Source organism: Mytilus trossulus, chromosome 2 (genome assembly GCF_036588685.1).
Source record: "Mytilus trossulus isolate FHL-02 chromosome 2, PNRI_Mtr1.1.1.hap1, whole genome shotgun sequence".
Taxonomy (NCBI): domain Eukaryota; kingdom Metazoa; phylum Mollusca; class Bivalvia; order Mytilida; family Mytilidae; genus Mytilus; species Mytilus trossulus.
In genome coordinates, this window is record NC_086374.1 from 101,579,340 (window position 1) to 101,601,580 (window position 22,241).

Genomic DNA, 22,241 nt, shown 5'->3' on the forward strand with positions numbered 1-22,241 from the left:
TGTAATATTGATTCGGCCATTGGTTTTCTCTTTTATAATTAGAGTTTCATGTTTTATCATGCCTATTATATCTGGTATGTGTTATAACTTTTGTATGCTCAAATTTATAATGGTACAGTCAGTCGTGCAATATTCCCCAAATTAATCAGACTTGTTGAAGCTAGTAAGCCAGTAGCCTCATGTAAGATATTTCTCCCCTCCTCCAAATGTTTTATTTTTATATTTAGAAAGTTGAAGAACTAAGTAATAAAATTAGGAAAAAAACCTTTGTACATGTCTGAAAGAGTCATCTCTTGTCAATAAGTAGCATCTCATTGTTCATCCTATGAATATATTAGATCAATTGTGTTGCCTTGTTCTCCTTGACATTAAGGTTTACCTGTAGGTTAGGTACATGAGAGATGTTCAGTTTGAACAGTATAAAGCGGTGGCTTTTTCTGTCAGGGGGTCCTTGCTTCCATATGATACCAGTGATAGATTATGAAATTCAAACTACTGCTCCACAGCTTCATTAAACAGATGTTCCCTTGTCACCATCTTACGGTGTTTATATATCTCAACTTGTACAATTCGCTCGTGTATGTAACAATGTTTTAGATTTTAACGAGAGAAATTTATGTATTACTGAAAAATTATTACACCAGGGTTTTTCATATCACAAACTAGTCAAAACATTTACTAAATTTTATCATCGGTATAAAGACATCATTCGTAAATATAGTTCAACATGCAGACTTCTCATACGTTCAGGTATTTCACATCCAATTTTTTATGGAAATATTCTTTATAAAGCTCAAAGGTGTCAGTATTCACCTCCGAAACTTACAAAACCTTTGAATAGACTTATTAAGAAGGGATATAATTACGATACTGTTGTCAAGTCATTAAAGATTGAATATTTTGGTGTTAATATTGAGTCACTGATAAGGTCTTTGCGTCGGAACTAAACACATTTATTCTAAAAACAGTTGTTGGCATGACACGGGTTATGTTCTTCTCATATATGTTATGATGGTATGATACTAAACCCTTAACGGGAAGGATTGTGCCTGATGTTCATATGATGAAATCATAATCTTTCAGTCAGTTTAATTGAAGTCTGGAGCTGGCATGTCAGTTAACTGCTAGTAGTCTGTTGTTATTTATGTATTATTGTCATTTTGTTTACTTTCTTTGGTTACATCTTCTGACATCAGACTCAGACTTCTCTTGAACTGAATTTTAATGTGCGTATTGTTATGCTTTTACTTTTCTACATTGGTTAGAGGTATAGGGGGAGGGTTGAGATCTCACAAACATGTTTAACCCCGCCGCATTTTTGCGCCTGTCCCAAGTCAGGAGCCTCTGGCCTTTGTTAGTCTTGTATTATTTAAATTTTAGTTTCTTGTGTACAATTTGGAAATAAGTATGGCGTTCATTATCACTGAACTAGTATATATTTGTTTAGGGTCCAGCTGAAGGACGCCTCCGGGTGCGGGAATTTCTCGTTACATTGAAGACCTGTTGGTGACCTTCTGCTGTTGTTTTTTTTTTTGTCTCTTTGACACATTCCCCATTTCCATTCTCAATTTTATGGCACATGGTTGTAATGTCTAAATAACCATTAATTTATCAATTAACTTTTACCCCCAAAAAACAAAATAAAAAAATTGAGTTGATTAATTATCAGACATATATATCCTAAATGGAAGCCTAAGAGTAAACTTAAATGGACAATGTAACACAAAAAGAGGAATATTCCATATTTTAGTTTTTAAAAGGCCTTAACTGGTAATGATTCAGATCAAATATTTTAGATTTTATAAAAGTTTTATGATTCCATATAATCAACCTCTATTTTAACTGTAGAACAACTAGTTAAATAGAAATAAACTGATATAAATTCTGCATATTATGTACAGTAACATAACAGTTAATTTTAATTTTAGTGATTTAAATAGTAATGCTAAATCCCAGACCATTAATAGCAATCTATATTTTTTATCTTTTTATTTTTTTCTGTCAAGAAATAAATAAATAAACTATGTCCTTTTACCTCTCAACAGTAAATCTATTTCACTCCTTTTTAATCTGTGCGTTTTAAGATATTATGACTACATTATTATATGCTTAATGTACATAGAATAGTAGGTGTAAATATTTTTATGTTAGCTTTTACATTAATAAATGGTTTTAGGACAACGATAATCTTTTAAGGATTGTATATATTTTAACCTAGTCTGCTCCATATTTTTAAACAGTAATATAGAAATAAGGGATTTCTTTTTACCGTGTGACACGGGTGCTCCGTTGCGGAGGAATTTACTTAGAGAAGAAGGTTGTTAAAATTATTATTATTATATTTTTTTTCATACTCTTCACTCGTTCTACACGAAATCCCTATATTATCGACAGTTTCTGTATATGTTTCATGTTTCATTCCCTATCAGTAGGCATTTTGTTATAAAACCGGATGTGGGCATGTGTAGCCTACAAATGGCAATTTAACTACAGGTATTCTTACCCGCATGCGGGTACACGCAGACACTGCCTTTAAATCTCCACCAATGGAGTCCACAAACTTCAACCCCTTAAAGCCACTTGTCTTGATACTAGGTTCATTAACATATTTTATTCTGAAAGTAGCAGCAAAACAATTTGCTCCCATCCTAACACTGTACAGTAAGTTATAAAGCGATACCAAAACTGATTGAACACTTGCTTGCGAAGTCCAGCAAGATTGAAGAGATGCACACGTAGTTCCGCTTTTCAAAGGACAAAGCGCACTTAGAATCTAATTACAGACTTGTATCACTTACCCTTATACCATGTACGGTCTTTATTCATATTGTGACATAGCCACATAATGGACCACTTAAACAGAAAAATTTAAGGGGCCAGCTGAAGACCACCTCCGGGTTCGGGAGTTTCTCGCTACATTGAAGACCCATTAGTGGTCTTCGGCTGTTGTCTGCTCTATGGTCGGGTTGTTGTCGCTTTGACACATTCCCCATTTCCTGTCTCAATTTTACTATCTTATACACAGCACGGCGAATCCAAACTCCCAATAACAATTTATGACATTGCATGAAAATGAAAAGAGAAACTTAAGGAAACATTATAATATCATTCTTGATTTTGCAAAAGTATTCTACAAGGTAATAAATCGCCGCTATCAACACAATATTGGATATTACGATTTCAAGCTGAAGCCAACAGATGAATTTGCTCCTTTCTACATTAGAACAGGAAACGACATATTGTCATACTGGAAGCTGTGTTTCCACGCAAATACCAGTACTCTCTGTTGTACCTCAAGACACAGTTCTCGAACCATAACTGGTCTTAGACTACATCATGACATGACAGAATCAGTTACGACATCAGAGACCAAACAATTTGCCGATTACAGCCTATTTTTTCGAACCATCACCAACCAAGCAGACAGTGAACTTCTTCATAAAGACTTAAAATCATTGGAAGGCTGGCAAAACAAATTGCAATGAGTTTCAACGTCATAAAATGTCATAAGAGTATCATGTTGCACCGAAGGAACTAGGCAAATCTAAGTTGTACATAATGTTTATTGTAATATATAGAAGAATATCTATCTCATTTACACATATATCCAGCTCTTCTCATTTTCATACTGGTGCTTGTTATTGAGATACATGCATTTGAAAGATAAGAATTTGGCTCATAAATCAATATCTGAATTTTCAAAATAAAATTAAAAAAACTTCATGGTTAACTGAATTGCAAGCAAATTAAAACGAAAACAGAATTTGGAATACTTCAAGAATGAACTTTTAATTGAGAAGGATACACTTAATTTTTGAGACAGGTTTATATTTAGTGAATAAACAAATCAAGGTGCATTAAATTGATATATACTAATTATGAGAAGAAATGCACGGTTTCATATATTTCTTTTGACTGAAAACACTATTGCATTTTAAATTTGGTCGTACATGTAGATATTTATAAAACATAAAATGGTGTTACAATAGTTAGGTGTGGTTTGTAGGCAAAAGGTGGAAATTATAACACCGTAAATGAAAGAGTATTATTGGAAAATACGGGTGTGGCAAAATCAATGACAATCGGGAACGTTAAGTATATTTATATGGTGCCAATAGCTCAGATAAAGGGTACTATCTTCCCTCATAGAGATATACATAAACTGACATGGATTTCTTCAAATGGCAGAGACAAAAACCAAATAGACCATAGTATCATCAATGGATTGTGGAAAAGATCAATGCAAGATGTACGTGTTATGAGAGGTGCAGATGTTGTTACTGGCTACCATCTAGTAATTACAAACAACTAAAACTTAAAAAGTTGTCTACCTATGTAAACGTGAAAAAGAAATTTTATGCTGGTAAATCACAAGACCCAAAAATCCAGCACGAGTTTAAAAAATAATAAAGAACAAGTTTCAGTTATTAGCTTAGACATCCTCACAACTGACTATACAAACACAATATCAGTCAATGATGAATGGCTGCATATTCATGAAATCAACAATGAAGCAAATTGAAAGGTACTTTCTTTTAAAAGACATGTACAACAACAGAATATAGATTTAACCCCTGAAACTTAGAAATTGATAGATGAAAGAAAAGAAGTGAAGTGAACAACAAAATATGTTTAACACGTTCTGAGAGAATTACGGAAAAGCTAAGAACAAAATATACTGAATGCAACTAGAAGGTAAAGACAGCGTCTCGTAAGAACAAATTGGATTTTACGGATGACATAGCAGGAGAAGCAAGGAGGAGCAGCTTCGATTAATTCAAATCAGACAATTATACAGATTTACCAAGTAACTAAACAACTGAGTAGTTAAAAGGAAAACTAATGTAAATATGTCAATTAAAGAAAAAGACATCAATATACCAACAACAGAACAAGACCTATACTAAAGACGGAAGGATAATTTTCAAGAGGTTCTTAACCGAAAAGATTCAGGCGAACTATCAGTTATTCCTGAAGCACACCTGGACTTAAAATAGAAACACTTCCACCTTCAAAACAAGAAATACCGAAAGTCATTAAAAGTTTGAAAAACAAAAAGGGACCTGGCATAGACCAACTAAATACAAAACTTTTTAAGATGCAAGCAGCGGCTACTTTAAAGCAAGTATTTAAGAAAATATAGAAACAAACTGGAGAGGAATCACTTTACTATCCATTCCAAGTAAAGTTTGTTGCATAAGTTTAGACGAGGTGGATAAAAAAACTACAACAAGAACAAGCTGGTTTCAGAAAGGTAGAGGTTCCAGAGACCACATATTTTCCCTACGAAACTTCAAGGAAAAGTGTCATGAGTGGCACGGAAAAATAAACTGCTTGTGAATTTTGTAGACTTTAAAAAAAAACTTTGACAGCTTACACAGGGAAAGTCTTTGTGAAATTTTGAAACAAGATCAATACTAGTACTAAAGATGGAAGGATAATTTTCAAGAGGTTCTTAATCAAAAGAGTCCAGGCGACCCATCAAGTAATCCCGAAACACACTTGGACATAGAAGAGGGGCGAAAGATACCAGTCACACTCATAGATCGAAAATAAACTGAAAATGCCATGGATAAAAAAGAAAAAGACAAGCAGACAAATAATAGATAACACAATAGAAAACTTAAGACTAAGCAACACGAATCCCTCCAAAAACTGGTATTACAGATCCACCTTCACAACAAGAAATACCGAAAGTCACAAAAAAGAGACCTTGTATAGACCAACTAAATACAGATGTTTTAAAGATGGATCCAGAGCTATCAGCGTATATATATATACTTTAAACCAAGTATGCCAGAAAATATGGGAACAAGCTGTTATTCCTAGCAGTTTGTCTAAAGGAAACATCATAACAATATCAAAACCAGGAGACTTTATTCAACTGGAGAGGGAGCACCTTACTATTCATTCCAAGTAACTTTTGTCGCATAATTTTATATAAAGAATTAAAGACGCTTCGGATAAGAAACTACGACAAGAAAAGGCTGTGTTTAGAAAGGCACATAATGTTCAGGAAGGGTTAACAAATCCTATTCCTCAGAAGGCACCCACCGTACAGCACAATCCATTCAGTATAGAACAAATTAATAGAAGTAAAAATATCCACTTCTAAAAAATAAGCTCAAACAAACATCATTATAGTTAAACATATGTTTTATTGTAAAATACAAAATAATTTGGCTATGGAATAAATAATTTTTATATCAGTAGGTTTGAAGTATTACATTTGTGTTCCAGATGAGTTTTAAAGCTATATGATTAGTTACATGTATGAGGATGCATATTAAAACATTGCAAGGTAAAACAAATATAAACATGACTACTAGTATTCAAAATGCTTATAGTTTACACTTGTGTATTGCAAAACTGATCAGAAATATAATAGCGAGTTATGTCGGGTTTTCACCACCTCTCATTAATTTTGTTTTGAATTTCATTCTTTTGAATACTAGTTTACCGTAAAACAAGTTGAAAGCACAGTATTTTATTTAAACAAAATTAAAATTTGCAAAGAAGTAGAAAAACTAATTGTGTCGTGTTCTACTTATAATCGAACATCTGTGTTTCACAAGGAAATATTTATTGTTAATGTTAAGGGTATATATACAAAACTGTATATATAAAATTCCAATAAAATAAAAATATACAATCTTAAATATTTGTTGTTCAAATTCAATCCACAAGCTCATCACCTTCAATTTTACAGCACTTTTACGATCAATATGATTGTGGTCGAAGCTAATTACACGAATATGAATTTGATGAATATAAATGATACATGTATAAAAAATGAAATAATCTGCATTGATCTGATAATAGGTTTTTTTTTAGACGACATAGCTTAGGAACTGTTCGGTGTTAAAGGTAAGCGATGTTATGTCGAAAATAACGAAACAAACATTTGTTTTCGAAATGTGAAACTAATTGTTTACTTCTCTGCATATTGAAGTTTGAAATGTGCAATAGATTTCTAAAGATTGCAAACGATACCAAAACGATAATCAACCTCATATATCGAAAGCAAGCTATCAATGTCATGATTTTTCATTAATACGATTATTTCTATTACAATTGCATAATCAAGAGATGTTTTCATTTATAAAAGACATAGTATTAATCGTAAAACATATCCTTTTTGTTGGATTTTTTTTTACATTCAGTTTTTAAAACTTAGACATTTACTTATTTTGACAATCTACATTGTAAACCTTTTAGCATGTTAAGTTCATTATATATTTCTAATTGCTCTTCTCTATTCCTCGTATTTTAAATAATTTTAAATTCAGATGGCAAAGGTTTCAGACGGGTTAAAAATCATGTATTCCGTGAATGGTAAACATCGCATGCCCCTTATTAACAAAGCATATCACTTTTTTAAAATATCTAATCCGTTCGCATCTTACATTTATATTTTGAAATTTTATAGATGCTCCTGTGACCTATATACATACATGACATAAATAAAATATACAATGTTTCGTATAAAATCTTTCTAACCTACAATGATATCAATGAATAATGTAAATTTCATAGTCCTATATATACAATACAACATATTTTTAATCAGTTTCGTCTCCTATAATGTGCGTTTTCTGGCCCTTTTTGGGTGGCTCAGATTTATAAAGTTTCAGTCTGTATAACAAATTGGAAAACATGCCAAGATCAATAGCACCAGTATTATCACATGCTGTCATTAAGAAAAATTCTATTTCTTTTTCATCTAACTTTCTTCCGGTTCCGGTTACCATAGACTCTAATCCGGCACGGGCTTCGTCTCCGTCTAATTTTAGACTGTTGTCTTTGTCAAGTTCGTGGAATCTAGCTACTACATCTGCTGCACTAAAATAACAATTCATATTTAAATTAAACTTTGAAATAAAAAGCAAAAAATAAAACTTGAAACAACACTTTACAAATTTCATGCATACGAAGCGCTTCAAAATGTCAAAAAATTTATCATTCGGTCAGGGTTTATAGGTTGGTTGGATATGTTGGGAAAAACGGTCTTCAATAACTTTGAATTGCCTTCTGTTATCCTTTCTCATGTTTTTTCAGTTAACCATGCATGGCTTGTGTTTATATCGTGTTTCTAAGTCTGTATATTATTTATAATTTAGGGACGAAGCGTTGTATCATTTAAACGAACAGAATACAAAATGATTGATACCGTAAATAATTAACACGATTGCTTCTAAGTTTATGTAAATAATTTGGTGTTTATGTTCTGGTTTAATCTACAAAAGTCTAAAATGTAGAATTGAAACAATCCGACTAAAGAGCAGAAAACAGTCGAAGGCCATCAAATAGATCTTCAATGCTGCAATAAAATCCCACACCGGATCTATCTGTTTTAGCTACAACATGTACAACAACATATCCAATTTGTTCATCTTGAAGAACATGGACTAAAAATTCCAACGATGGCATAGAATTTTTATCAATTTGAACAGCATTGTTATAACATTTAAAGCAAACAGACACCTTTTTGTTTTTCACAATATGTATAAACTTACTTTGTTCCTACTGTTTCGTAGAACTGTTGGAATTCCCAAATACTCATTATTTCATTTTTATCTTTATCAAAAGTTTCAAACATAACCATAGCCTCTTGTTGAGTCATTCCAAACTCTTGTTGTAGCATTTCTATAGCTTGCGGTCTATGCAATCGTTTAACATTGCTTTGTGCATATTTGTCGAATATGGCTTGAACGTCTTTACTGAAATAGACAAATGTTTTGTGTAACATCAACACACTCGAATCAGAAAAAAAACCACCACACAATCTAGATTTACATATTACGGTCTTCGGCAAAGGTTTTACAATATATGTCAGTCTAAGCTACACGAGACTTAGAAAATAACAGGCACCTACCTTAACTCTGAGGAGCATGAGTGAAAACATGTGTTATTCGGTAATGTTTAATATATATTTTTATAAATAACAATTGAAACAACTTTAAAGTGAATAAGAAGAAAAACAACAAACTATCATACCATTTCTAATGTTTATATTATATCCATCTTTCGTTTTTGTGCTGCTCATATTGATATCAGTATAGTATACTATTTGCTACTGATTTGATGTTAGTTGTATTTGATTATAGGAATGCTATGCAGACTTTAATTTAATATATCGTTGCATGCTTTAAACAAGACGGCTAGATAGTTGTCTATCCCATACCCTCTCGAGTATTTGAGAACACATTGTTTACCTGTACCGATGCTGTAGATATGATATCATACAATTTACTTTTTGTATATAATCATTGCAGAAAAATGTTCAACAACGACGTAATTGCAGATTGATAGATATCTTTCCATTGATTTATGACGTCATAGCACTTTCTTCTGCCAGTTTCTTTGGCAACAGGGTGGTAAGCCAACTTAAAAGTTTTCAGCAGGAATCAGACAAGTATCGGATGAACCATATTTTTTATATTCATGGCGCGTGTTTTTCATTGGCACGAGTTCTTATCGTAAATATAATTATCTATTCAGAGGGATAGCATTCAACTATGCAACACCTAGGTACAAACTGCACGACATTATACTTCAAGATAAATAGTGAAATGAAATTTCTGTGGTTATATGTATATTAAGATAGTATTTTGAGTTATTTATTGGTCATGCGCGTACAATATGAATCCTATCATAGAAAACATGTGTTGTTATTACGGTAATCATATTCGATCAAGTGTTTAAATGGCTGACATGTAAGTTACCGAGTATAATATCTATTTTGATCTATAGCAAAGATTTTGATAAAGATACAGTTTGAATCTAACATTTGAAAACTGAGAGTTTTTTTTATCAATCGTAAGAGATACATTCTTCCTTTTTTCTATGGTCGTCTTGTTGTTGTTTATTTGACACATTCCCCATTTCCATTCTCAATTTTATTCTTACAAATTGCCTTGAACTTTTTAAAATTGATGGTATGTATCGCCGTTCTCTGTATTCTGGATCAGATCCAAAGATACAAGAGAATCATGTCAAATATTTTGTAGTTTTTCAACATCTATTGGATCTGAGAAGTTAATTACATAATCAGAGACATGTAAAATTCATTAGTTCCTTACCACATATTGCTATTTAGTTCTTTGATGAATGTTGGGCGTATTGTTAGGTTTGTTATTTGATTTTCTTAGGTATTTACTCATTAAATTAAACAAGAAATGTGTTTTACTGTTTTTATGAATATGTCTGAAAACAATTTTTTGGTAAAAGGCAATCGCAATTTACTTTAAAACTGATATACTTACGGAATTTTTCCTCTTTTACCCATACTTGCCATGAATGTTTTGTCTGGAAATGAAAAAAATAATTTATTTAAATATTCTAAACATTGCATTAAGATAACAAATAATCTTTGATACCAATTCGATGAAGTAAAAATGCATAAAATCAAGATCTTTCTTGCATAGATACTGTTTTGTTAACCTAGATTGCAAGCAACTTCTCTGAACATTAGTATTGGCACTGGAATTCCCATGACATTCACGTTGATCCTATGTGCCAGGTAAAACACACATGAATCGACTTCAGACAGATTGCATTGACAGTTTTGTCATGCTATCATCTGGCAAGTGCCAAAACACGATGTATCAATATAAAGAAACCGCAACACTGCGTTCTAAAAAGCACAGAATACTATGTGGACTTTATGAAACAATATGGTATTGTTTTTAACACTCACCCTCACTCCAAAAAACAAAAACATCCCTAGTTCCATTCTCGTTACCTCATGAAAATAAGGAGATGTGATATGATTTCAAACTATTAACGGCGACCAAAGGAAGCACACACATGTAAACACTGGATTATTATATTCAATTCAGTTTCCGACATGTTGCAACCCCATTGACGTTTACTCCACATTTCCATTTATTCATAAATACATGTAGGTCACCGCAAGATATTCGACAATAGTGTCTATACCAATGATGTATTTAGAAGGTTATATATTTCTGAAAGTTAAGACTGGATTACCGACGAACGTCAATACTTGAAAATGAAAATAACATCTTCAGTTCGGGAGTCCTAATGCTATTCTTGATTTACCATCATCAGGACTGGAACACGTATATACTGGAGCGTGTATTTACATATGAAGGGGTTAAATAAGGCCAAATATTCTGGCTAATTGACCATTACACGTTTTTGTATCTCAATCAGAGAAAGGCAAAGGGTAGAACATGAAGTAATATGTAAAACTAAGTCAATATTATCGATACATCAGACATCCAAACAAACAAGTACCGTACATTGCAATCCAATCATAAATTATATAAATTATCAAAAGACTTGTACATCTCAATTATTAAAATTGTTTTGAGAAAATTGTTTAAACTTTAAAACTTTCATGTGTTATGTCTCCTTCTAAACTGGCTTTAAAAATGACTATACACTACATGTAGAATAGTTAGAACTTGTACCACAGCACTAACTGACAATATAAAAGAACTAATCGCAAAAATAAGTCTAGAGTACTTCACAAATTAGTGGTTTAGCCTCGTCCTGAATAAACAATTCTATAGACATAATTCTTGGTAGATTGAATAATATAGATAAGTAATTAATAAGATTATTATCGCTTACCTTTGTTTAATAGAATTAATAAGAAATAATATGTATCTAGTATATATAGTATAAAGCCGGTCCTAGTCGCCTGAGATTCCTTCTGAGTCAGTAATTATCAGTCATAGATAAACGTGATAGTACTGTGTCTAGGATTGGTGATTGTAATCACTCACACACGTACATATGCGCGTGCAGCATATCAATAATTTTGGCGTGAAGCTTTGTGTTGAAAAACTACACGATAAAAAAATTGAAATGTTATTAATTGAGATCGTTATCTTCACATATTTCAGATTTTTGGGCTGTGTATGTTATAATCTAAATTCATGTATTAATAGATGTTTGTATTGCTTGTTGTTTTTAGTCATTGTTTATTGATATTAATTATATTGAATGTTAACATTTTATGATTCATTCTGCTAAAATAAACAAATAGATATAGATATAGAAACATGATTAGTGGTTTCTCATTCACACTGGTAGCAACAGGGGGTCATTGATCGCTACAAACTGACAGCGTCTGCCTCTACATAAACTGGACATTCTTTTTATTCGGTTCTTATGCATCCTTGTTTTTCAACATTCGGCTACGAAGTAAGTCGAAGAAAAATCGCGTCAGACCATGGTATGCAATTTTTAACTTGTTATCAGTTACACAATGTTTAACTATTTTTGAAAACAAATTTGGAGAGCTTAATCGATTTATCGTTGCTTTTTATTTTACTCTAATTCAAACATGATCTTATGTTGCCTTTCTTGTACAACGTTTTTAGTTTGAATCCGTTAAAAAGTATTATTGATTTATTTTATTTAATGATGGAAGTAGGAATTTCTTTATACAGTAAATTAATACTATGATATGCCAGGGGAAAAAATGGAACACTTTTTTCTATTTTCACATTTAAAGAAATTTAAAACAGGAGGTGTCTGGTGCCTTGATGAGGCAAGATCCAGCGTCACTAAACACCAGAAAGGTATTTATAAATCAACATGTGGTTTGAAACTATGACCGTGCATGTATTTTTGAGATTTATTTATCTCGAGATTTTGATTTAAAAAAAAATAATCAAAAAGAGATAAACATATCGTGTCATCCAAACAGGAATAAACTCTCATTTTTTTTTTTACAGTTTTTACACAAATTTTTGGTTAAATCAAACTTTCAGTGACATAGAGTTCAAAACAAAAGAGAAATAAATAGAAATAAATGGAACCCCTTTTCATACCATAATCATGTCTTAGCGACAGTATAAATAACAATGTCAGCAGTTTCAAACAGCTATATTTTTTCCGAAGCCAATATATAGTCAATGTAACAAAAGCAATGTTTTGTTATTATCAATCAAAGATTCGTCAACACAGGTCTTTATATAATATGTTTATCCTAATAAAATAAGAACACAGAAAGAGTGCATATCAGTGGTGCATATAGTTAGTCAAGAGTTGAAGGAGAGGGGAAGTTGTAAAACAACTAAACTAAGGATATTGCATACTAAGTTTCGGCTCAATTCTGGTTTTACGTTTTTTTTTAGAGACTTCCCGAAGACTTCATCAATCATATGCTTGTTTGCATGAAGAGATAAAGAGTAATTGATTGATTATTGAAGACACTGCAGGAACCTCTAACGCGCGTTTACACGTGAGATCATCAATTTGATTATTGTAGACGTAAATAATTGTAATCTAAACACATATCGCCCGTGCATGATAATATGCTAAGATATGTGTAGTGTTAGATTCCCATTTAATATTCTTTTATTTCATCAGCTGGGAATGCTTTGTTTCGCTGGGATTAACTTTCTATTTTAACTGTCATTCAAGGATATATATAAAAAAGATTGCTCACCTGGTTTTAAGGTAAGTAATCATTTGGGAATGCATTTGTCATTATTACAAATATAACGCATCTTTTTGTAAAACATACGGAAATACAATTGTTTCGATTGGAACATTTTTAGAAAATCATTAGATTGTTATAATACATATAAATATAGAATCTTTTCAATTCTTTATAAACACTATCTACATATAAAAACAGTTCTGTATATCATTTTATTTATTTTCTCAAGTGTTCAAATTTTTATAGTTCGTTCTTATGTTATACTGTGACACCACTGTCCAAGGTTAAGGGAGGGTTAGGATCCCTCTAACATGTTTAACTCCGCCACATTCTGTATGTATGCGACTGTCCCAAGTCAAGTTATTCAGTGGTTGTCGTTTGTTTGATGTGTAACATATTTTTTTTTCATTCATTTTTTGTACAAAAAAAAGGCCGTTAGTTTTCTTGTTTGATTTGTTTTGCATTTGTCGTTTCGTAGCATTGTATAGCTGACTTTGCGGTATGATCTTTGTGGTATGAGCTTTGCTCATTGTTGAAGGCCGTTCAGTGACATTAAGTGTGCTAGTTAGTCTCTGGTGGAGAGTTGTCTCATTTGCAATCATGCCACATCTTCTTTTTTTTATAGTTTGGATTTAATGTTACAATCCTGAAAGGTATAATGATTATGTTATATATTTTGAAATCAAAACAATTTGCGCTGCACTAACCTCTGTTTCTTTAGTAATAATAGATGAATTAGGAGTCAGAAATGCAATGACACAAACTACAAAAAGAAGCCAAGTGGATAATTTATAGGCTTCAGAAATAGACTAGCTCTCAAACAATATAACAATTAACTTCTTAATATTCTCAAGACTGTATAAAATAAAAACAGGATGAGGGTTCCTTCATTTCTGTCTTACAAGTTTTTCTCAATAAATATTTTAGCACCTCAGCATTTTGTATTCTTTTTGGGGTCTATATTTTCCTATTCTAATTTTTTCTTTTCTTTATTCTATATTATAGAACCCCCATCAATACCCTCATAAAAGATGAGGATCCTTAGTATGAACAGGCACTTGAATATTTGGCAGTGTTGAAATATTTTTTTAAAAATTTGACCAGTAGACTTTACAAAACTTTTATAATAGAAAATACAATAAAAATAAGAACATGAAAAACACTTAATTCTTAAGATACATTAGTACAATGCATAGCTACTGTAACACACAATATAATCAACATATTATTCTGTAAAAAGCCGTAGTTACTGAACGTACTAAGCTCAAAGTATTTGATACTGCTGATTTGAAACCATGCCGTCCTACACCATAATACGTTGCTGTGCGTCATAGAAGATTTCATGCAGTAAAGTTAGTTTTAAGTGCTCAGAAATTCATAGATAATTCTGATATTATGATATAACATGGAAACTCAACTGTAAAGAAGTATTAAAAAAGAAAATAAAATAACATAAACTTGCGTGGCGTCTTTTTAATACTGAGCTTTTAATTTTCAAATATTTTGTCCTCGAGAGACATTTATTGTTGAAATGCGCATCTGTTTCAGAAAATTGGTACCGTCGTCTCTGAATCTTTGTATCTAAATTATTGTGTTGCTCTAGTGCACATTGTATAATTGATATATATATATATATATATAAAAACACAATTGTTCGCTTTATGTATACATATGCACGAGCTCGAGAGGAGATAACAATCTTAAAAGAATTACGAACATATACCACATCTTCTTATTTATATATAGATGTAGGATGCATACGAATGCACTTGAAAAAAAAAATGAAAAAAAAGAAGAAAAAGGAATGGACAGATATATCTATTGTAAGGGTTCAACATACTGCCTTCAACAAAAAACAAGTTTCTGTACACTTCGTCAAGCTCTAAGCCGGCCGAATTAAACAAAGTTGTCAATGAATTTGACAGGGACATCAGCTGATCTGTCATAACCAAAAAAATCATTAGCAGAAAAAAATAATTAAAGTTCAAAAAGAAAACAGCTAAGAAAACCTCCTAGCTATTGTCAAGAACATTAACATACTGCAGAATGAAATAATTTAGTTATTTTTAGCAAGATACTAGCTTTAATCAACTGAAAGCGAAAAGGGGGTGATAAAGAAAATTCTATACATCATCAAGAATGTCTGATTCTAGCTGCTTTCATTACATGAACCGTATAGATTGCATAATAGAGGATGTGGGTTGGAATTACAGATTAGAGCAAACAGTGTAGTATAAAGGGCAAACACGATATTGAATTGAAGAAAATATGCCAAAACTTAAGAAAGAATAGAGAATATGCACAGAAAAAATGAAAAAAAAAGGAATATAGAATAGGGGAAATTAAATCTGTTTAAAAGTTAAAGAGCCTATAAAAGAAGGTCTTCCACTACCAGTCCCTGTCAAGTACAAGCTTTTTTTTCTGTATTTTCCAACTTAATCTATTGTTATTTTTACCATTTAATTTTGTGCACCCTAATTTTAGAAAAAAGTTTAAAATCTCTATTCGTCCGTCCATCTATTTGCGAATGCGCAAATTTTCAATATCAATAAAAGTGTCATGTGATGCGGAAAGTGTCCCGGATGCGGTGTCGGATAACATTATATTTTTGGCCGGACAAATAGCGAAAAACTATAAAAATGCTTTTTGTCCGGCTTGCCGGATGAATAGACATTTGTGACTATTTGTCCGTCTGAGACGAATGGCCACTGCCTAAAATATTTCACAAGGAAGTTAAAAGGGAAATAGTGAAGTGTGAGAGAAAAGTGTAGCGTTCAAGCATTCTCCTTAGAGTTAAACGTTAAACTTACTTAAGTTATAATTATGTATTATATATCAATCAAAACATGACAAAATGAGATATTTACTAAACATGTTTAACCCCGCCGCATGTTTCCGCCTGTCACAAGTGAGAAGCCTCTGACCTTTTTTAGTCTTGTACTTCTATTTTAATATTTAGCTCATTTATATGTTTTGGTGTTTAAAATGACGTCCATTTTAACTGAGTTATAGTACACAATTTTATTTAGAGCAGCTGAGGACCACCTCCGGGTGCGTGATTTTCTCGCTGCGTTGAAGACTCATTGGTAGTCTTTGGCTGTTATCTGCTCTTTGTTCGTGTTGTCTCTTTGACATACAATGTATTCCTCATTTCCATTCTCAATTCAGTTCAAATTCATAAGCATAACAGAGAACCACTTGTATAGTAACGAAAATCGTTTTTAGAAAATATAAGCGGGAAATAACATTTCAGTTCCTAAAACAATCGACATAATATATGATATTCCAGAGTATACATAATCCCCCGCTATATTGGGATGGTATGCCGCTTATGCTATGATGTTGTACTGATATTTATCTAGTTATTTTAAATATAATATGTGTTTTCAGTCGTGATATGAAACGTTGTTTTGTCAGAACATGTGAATATTGTCGATTGGTACTATAGCGGCTAAAAAGGACAAAGCTCAACATTACTCTCTTTTTTCCTATTGTATTAGCACGTATATATTAATCTGAAGAATCTGAACTGCAGTACAAGTATACTGTATACTAGTCTTGACTTGTTAATCACGGTGTATTTCTCATTCGATTAAGGATGTGTGCTATTCCTGTTTATGACATTTTGTCAGATATTAGAATTACTATAGTTTTATCCATGTAATTCCAATAAAAGTTTGCCAGCTAATCCCTACTTTTCTTTCATAATTCTATAACATATTTAAAAAGCCAATTTTGAATATCTTGGTTATTTTTCATAGTTTCTGAGAGTCTGTTTAACATGTAAAATATATAAAATCAAGAATGTGTCCTCAGTACACGAATGCCCCACTCGCACTATCATTTTCCATGTTCAGTGGACCGTGAAATTGGGGTAAAAACTCTAATTTGGCATTAAAATTAGAAAGATCATATCATAGGAAACATGTGTACTAAGTTTCAAGTCGATTGAACTTCAACTTCATCAAAAACTACCTTGACCAAAAACTTTAACCAGAAGCTGGACAGACGGACGAACGGACGGACGGACGAACGGACGCACAGACCAGAAAACATAATGCCCCTCTACTATCGTAGGTGGGGCATAAAAATCAGGAGAGAATCATTCCAACCTAATTTTTACTTTATTTTAATCTTAAAAAACAAGAACACGACTATTACATTTTTATCTGCTTTATTAGTATCGAAACTATCAACTATCTATTTACATTATAGTCTTTGAACAATATTGATATTTTGAAACAGAGGCACAACCGGTATCCTTAGGAAACTTTCTCATAATTAACACGTGATGAGTGTATCAATGTTTTACCAAGTCTTTCAAGGTTATTTGTTGTAGAGATAATTTTCAGCAAAACAAAAACAGATTTTACATTCAAAGAATCGAATAAACTCAAATTTACTCCATATCTCGAACTTATAAGACAAATGTTCTTTGCGGTTAACATTACGCACGTGTATTTGTTGTATACTAGTAGTTAGAGGAATTAATTTCTTGATTTATCTAATGCTTAAATGTTAATAACGTTTACAAATTGTTGAAAACACATTATGTTCTGACATCGCAGCTTAATTTATCAAACGTGTGCCAAAATCTGCACATAAAACAAAAATAGTCTGAATGCAGATTGCATAACTCTAATTTTCTTTCAACAAACTACTTGTTTTAGCAGCAGAAAAAAATTCTCATCCATTTGGTTTCAAATCTATAAATTCTATTAAAAAATGAAAGAAATTATTTTGTAATGGATGATTAGTGATGAGGTGTACCTATTCAACCTAATTATTGCTTTCAGGAACTCTTTACGCCAAAATAGTTCTCATCATATTATGACGTTTCGTTGGTGAGATGATTTTGGAGTGGTAAAGAGGAAAGAATGTCAGGAGAATTTCTTTGTAAATTACATCAAATTTATGGTGAGTAATCTTTTAATCATTAATAACATTTATTCAAATCATGTTTATCTGTTGAAAGCTGGTTTTGTTTACATTTTCAATTAAGAGAAGAGAAAGATAAGTCCGAAGAAACATAGGCATTATGCAACAGGCTGCACATCTTAATATCTGCAGACAATAATGTAATATCGAAAACACATGTGCGCAGTTAATGTGCAATAAAGTTTAACATATTTATGATATTCTTCAAAGCAATATTATTTTCGATTTTTGTGTATAATAAATTACACTTTTTTCTAGCAAGATAAAAATGCATATGGATAAGTCAGAGGTTTAGTTATTCATTGATGCATTTACTTTTAAGTTAAGTTTTATGTCTCTTGACTCATGTTTATTTTTATTTTATTTTCGCATACTCATTGAAAGAATCCATATATATCTCCGTTACTATAGTGTTAAATTTTCTTGCAATGATTAAATTTTATTATTTACGAGTTATGAAAGTCACATATTGTATAAAATCTACATATATTTCCTGCCTAACCTTCTGATGACATGAAATATAAGTGGGGTTTTAATTTTCCATGTTGTGTGTGTATACGTTTGTCTTTTGTCGTTTTGCCATGGTATTGTCAGTTCGTTTTCGACTTATGAGTTCGATTTTCGGCCCCTTCAAGGCCTTGGTATAAATTCAACCTTTGTTTTTTCAACCCATGTCAAACTCTACTTAATCAAAGATAAAGTGACATGAACCATGCTGCTTAACCTGAGCAAACATGATTTCAATGGTATTAAAAGTTCACGAAAAAAAACCCACCTAACTGTAAAATACCATGACGTCATCTTCACGGCTTACATCGTGGTACCAGTAGACCGACGAGACAATCATCATTTGTCTTTATTTAATTTTGCAAATTCAAAATCACGTGTGTTATCACTACTTTAATCACAATATAGCATATGAAACACTCCAATTTTTATCAGATTGTTTTATTTCGAAAACTTCATGACGTAGTTACTGATTTTTTAACCAATAACTATTAGTACAAAAACATCGAGACGGTGCCAGAAACTTCTTACATTATTACTTTTTTATCATTAAGTAATTGACATTAAAAGCAGCAACTTTGATGGATTAGTTTAACAGTCTGTACAGATTTTTATCCTGTATAACTATTACAATGTTTTGTTTACAAAAGCGTCGCCATAGCAACCGTTAATAAATTCATTAATTGATTTGGCAAGGCAATTCTAATGTTGTTGTCGTTACTACACATTGTTTGGAAACAACGATGGTTTCGTAATTTTGAACAAGGCATTCAAATGTTGTTGCCATTACTATATTGTTTTGAAACAAAGATGGTTGCGTAACTTTGCAGTGAATATTTTTCCCTGTTTATGTCTGTCATGCCTGTTATTGATGATTAAGATGAGCTGTTGTGATGAGGGCTCCTAATTTGCGCATTGTACTTTGAACATGCTGAGAGTGTAACTAAAATCTACTGCACAGAAGCATCTGTATAGTTAATCAATATGTTTGCAAACAAACTGGTATACATTTGAAAATGCATCAAGGAAGATATACTTATTGCAAATGATATATATTTTTTGTTCTTATCTTGTGTTGTTACAACGCTGTCCCATGTTAAGGGATGGTTGAGCTCTCACAAGCATATTTAACCCCGCCACATTCTTCATTTTCCTGTCTTAAGTCAGGAGCCAGCAGTTAAGTGGTTGTTGTAGTAACATGTTTGTTATGTTGGTTTTCGTATATTGTTTTGTTATTAATAAGGCTGTTAGGATTATTTTTTTTAATTTTTCATGTCATATTGCTGACTATACAGTATGAGTGTTTTCTCTTTGTTATATGCTGTACAATGGCCTGTTATTGTTATATCCACTCCATTTGAACTCTTGTAGATATTTGTCCTAGTGGCAATCATACCACATTCCTCTATTTTTATGATAACGAACATGGTATTATTATCGTTGCTATTTTGTTGTCACTGACCTCCTCGCGGTGTAATATGCATTGGCTTCATCTCAAATTTGGATTTCGTTTCTGCTATCGCTGACTAGATCATAACAAGTTAGCACTTGCTTTTTTGTTCGCTTTGCTAAACACATACCATTTAATCAAAGTGCAGCATCAACTATAAAATAATAATAATGATGATAAAATAATGATATTAATAATAACAATAAAAAAAATATTTAATAATCAATGAAAGATCATCTTTTGTAATTTTTTTTTTTTATCTTCTCATATAAATATAACATTTCAATTTAAGCGTTGAGATCATATGCAGTAGTTTATGTTTCTATGTAAAGCTTATCTTTGCCAAAAGCAATACGGGGATAGTGTTGTCAAATTATTACAGCTACTTTCGATCTCTTTGTCCATATTATAAGTAATAAATGTAATGATGAAAATATATAGCATGGCTGTATTTTTGTAACCTTTTGACAGAGTAATGTCCATAAGAAAATCAATTTCGGCTCTATAGTCTTCAAACCAGTGTGATAATGACGAATCAAAGTCCCTTTTCAAATGGCAAAATCAAAAGCAAACACATTAAGCGAATGGATAACAACTGTCATATTTCCAACTCAACTCATCCTGTTATATATATCTCAAGATTAATATTTTGTTCGACAGACACGCGTTTCGCCTACAAAAGACCCAGCAGTGACGCTCGGATAAAAAGATAAAAATGCCAAATAAAGTTCGAAAATGAGGTGCATTCTGAAAGGTTTCGACAAAGACCTAAACTATAATGTATAATATCCGGCTAATAAATGTTGTTTATCTACAGATTACTAGACAGTTCATGTTTTTGTACAGATAATTTTATCAAACAACATAATAAATTAAAAGATTGTTTCTCTTTATCTATATTGTATTATACCACTATATTTCACAGACATGTAAATTGGAATAGTAATGCCCCTTTTCTTCTTCTTCAAAATTCTCATTGTAAACAGAGAAAGTAAATGTAGTTTCTTTCGACCGCATGCTTACATGTAAAACGAAAGTATTGCAGAAAAAACACTTCGCTGTTCTCGTGACTAAAGCTTCAGGTCACAATCGTACTGATTAGTTTGATCTTATAGAGAAATGGCACATAAAACAGGACCTCATTTAGTCCTGAGTTTTCTATGTTGTGTTTTCGAATTGTGTTCTGTCAGTGTTGGTCCTGTTTTCTCCCTGTTTAAACATGACATTGTCTGACTCGATTTATGAGTTTGAATGTTCCTTTGGCATTTTTAACTTCTCTTTTAGTATTATAGTTTGAATTATTTGTTTGTTTATTTTGATATATTGTTATTTCAACATCACAATCGATGGCATGAATGGGGTCGAATTTAAGCTTTTTTGTGTACTGGCCAGCCGGACCAGTTGACTGAAAACTCTACTGGCCCGGCTCCAAATCTTCTGGTCCTGCAAAAATTACATTAATTTGACAAACACTAATATAAATGACAGATGTTTCATTTTGATGCTTTCGTTTACATAAGTTAGACAGTAACAAAGTAATAGTCTTTATTTTGATTTTGATAAAGGCTTTTGGTAATCTGATTGATTTTTTTTTTTTATCAAAATCAGAAAAAATATCAACATTGTCTCCCACGTCATCGCAATCCTCACGACGACCATAGGATGCCTGACTAGGTCGTCTGGAGCGCTGTCCAGCAATATTCCACATTTCAATAGCCGGGACCGGATCAAATGATGGATGCTATATCTTCAGTGTGAAACACAATGTAGAAAAGATCTGATAAAACAGTTGGACGCAATTTTGATCGCCAATCATTCTTAATAAGTTTCATCTCAGAAAACCCCCTTTCTTCATCATCAGAATGAGCAAGAAGGGACTTTATTTCGATCTTCCTTTTGATTTTCAGTTATCCTAATTTTTTT

At 32.0% G+C, this 22,241-nt stretch overlaps 2 protein-coding genes across 4 annotated transcripts in view; one reads left to right on the forward strand and one right to left on the reverse strand.

Moving 5' to 3' along the window:
- Positions 1–6,138: 6,138 nt before the first annotated feature.
- On the reverse strand, positions 6,139–11,739 carry LOC134708553 (uncharacterized). The gene is made up of 4 exons (XM_063569193.1): positions 11,602–11,739; positions 10,266–10,308; positions 8,517–8,720; positions 6,139–7,842 (listed from the first exon to the last, which is right to left on the reverse strand). Exons 2-4 carry the CDS (start codon positions 10,295–10,297, stop codon positions 7,563–7,565), a joined length of 516 nt encoding a protein of 171 aa, XP_063425263.1. The 5' UTR covers positions 10,298–10,308; positions 11,602–11,739; the 3' UTR covers positions 6,139–7,562.
- A 1,518-nt stretch (positions 11,740–13,257) lies between these two features.
- LOC134708551 (uncharacterized) overlaps positions 13,258–22,241 on the forward strand; it is a 42,121-nt gene continuing 33,137 nt past the window's right edge. The window contains exons 1-2 of one of the 3 annotated variants that reach the window (XM_063569190.1): positions 13,259–13,440; positions 18,220–18,340. The gene's annotated coding sequence lies outside the window, so the exon portion shown is untranslated. Of the gene's footprint in view, positions 13,441–18,065; positions 18,341–22,241 lie in introns of those variants that run through there. The other 2 variants (XM_063569192.1, XM_063569191.1) reach the window with 2 other exon arrangements.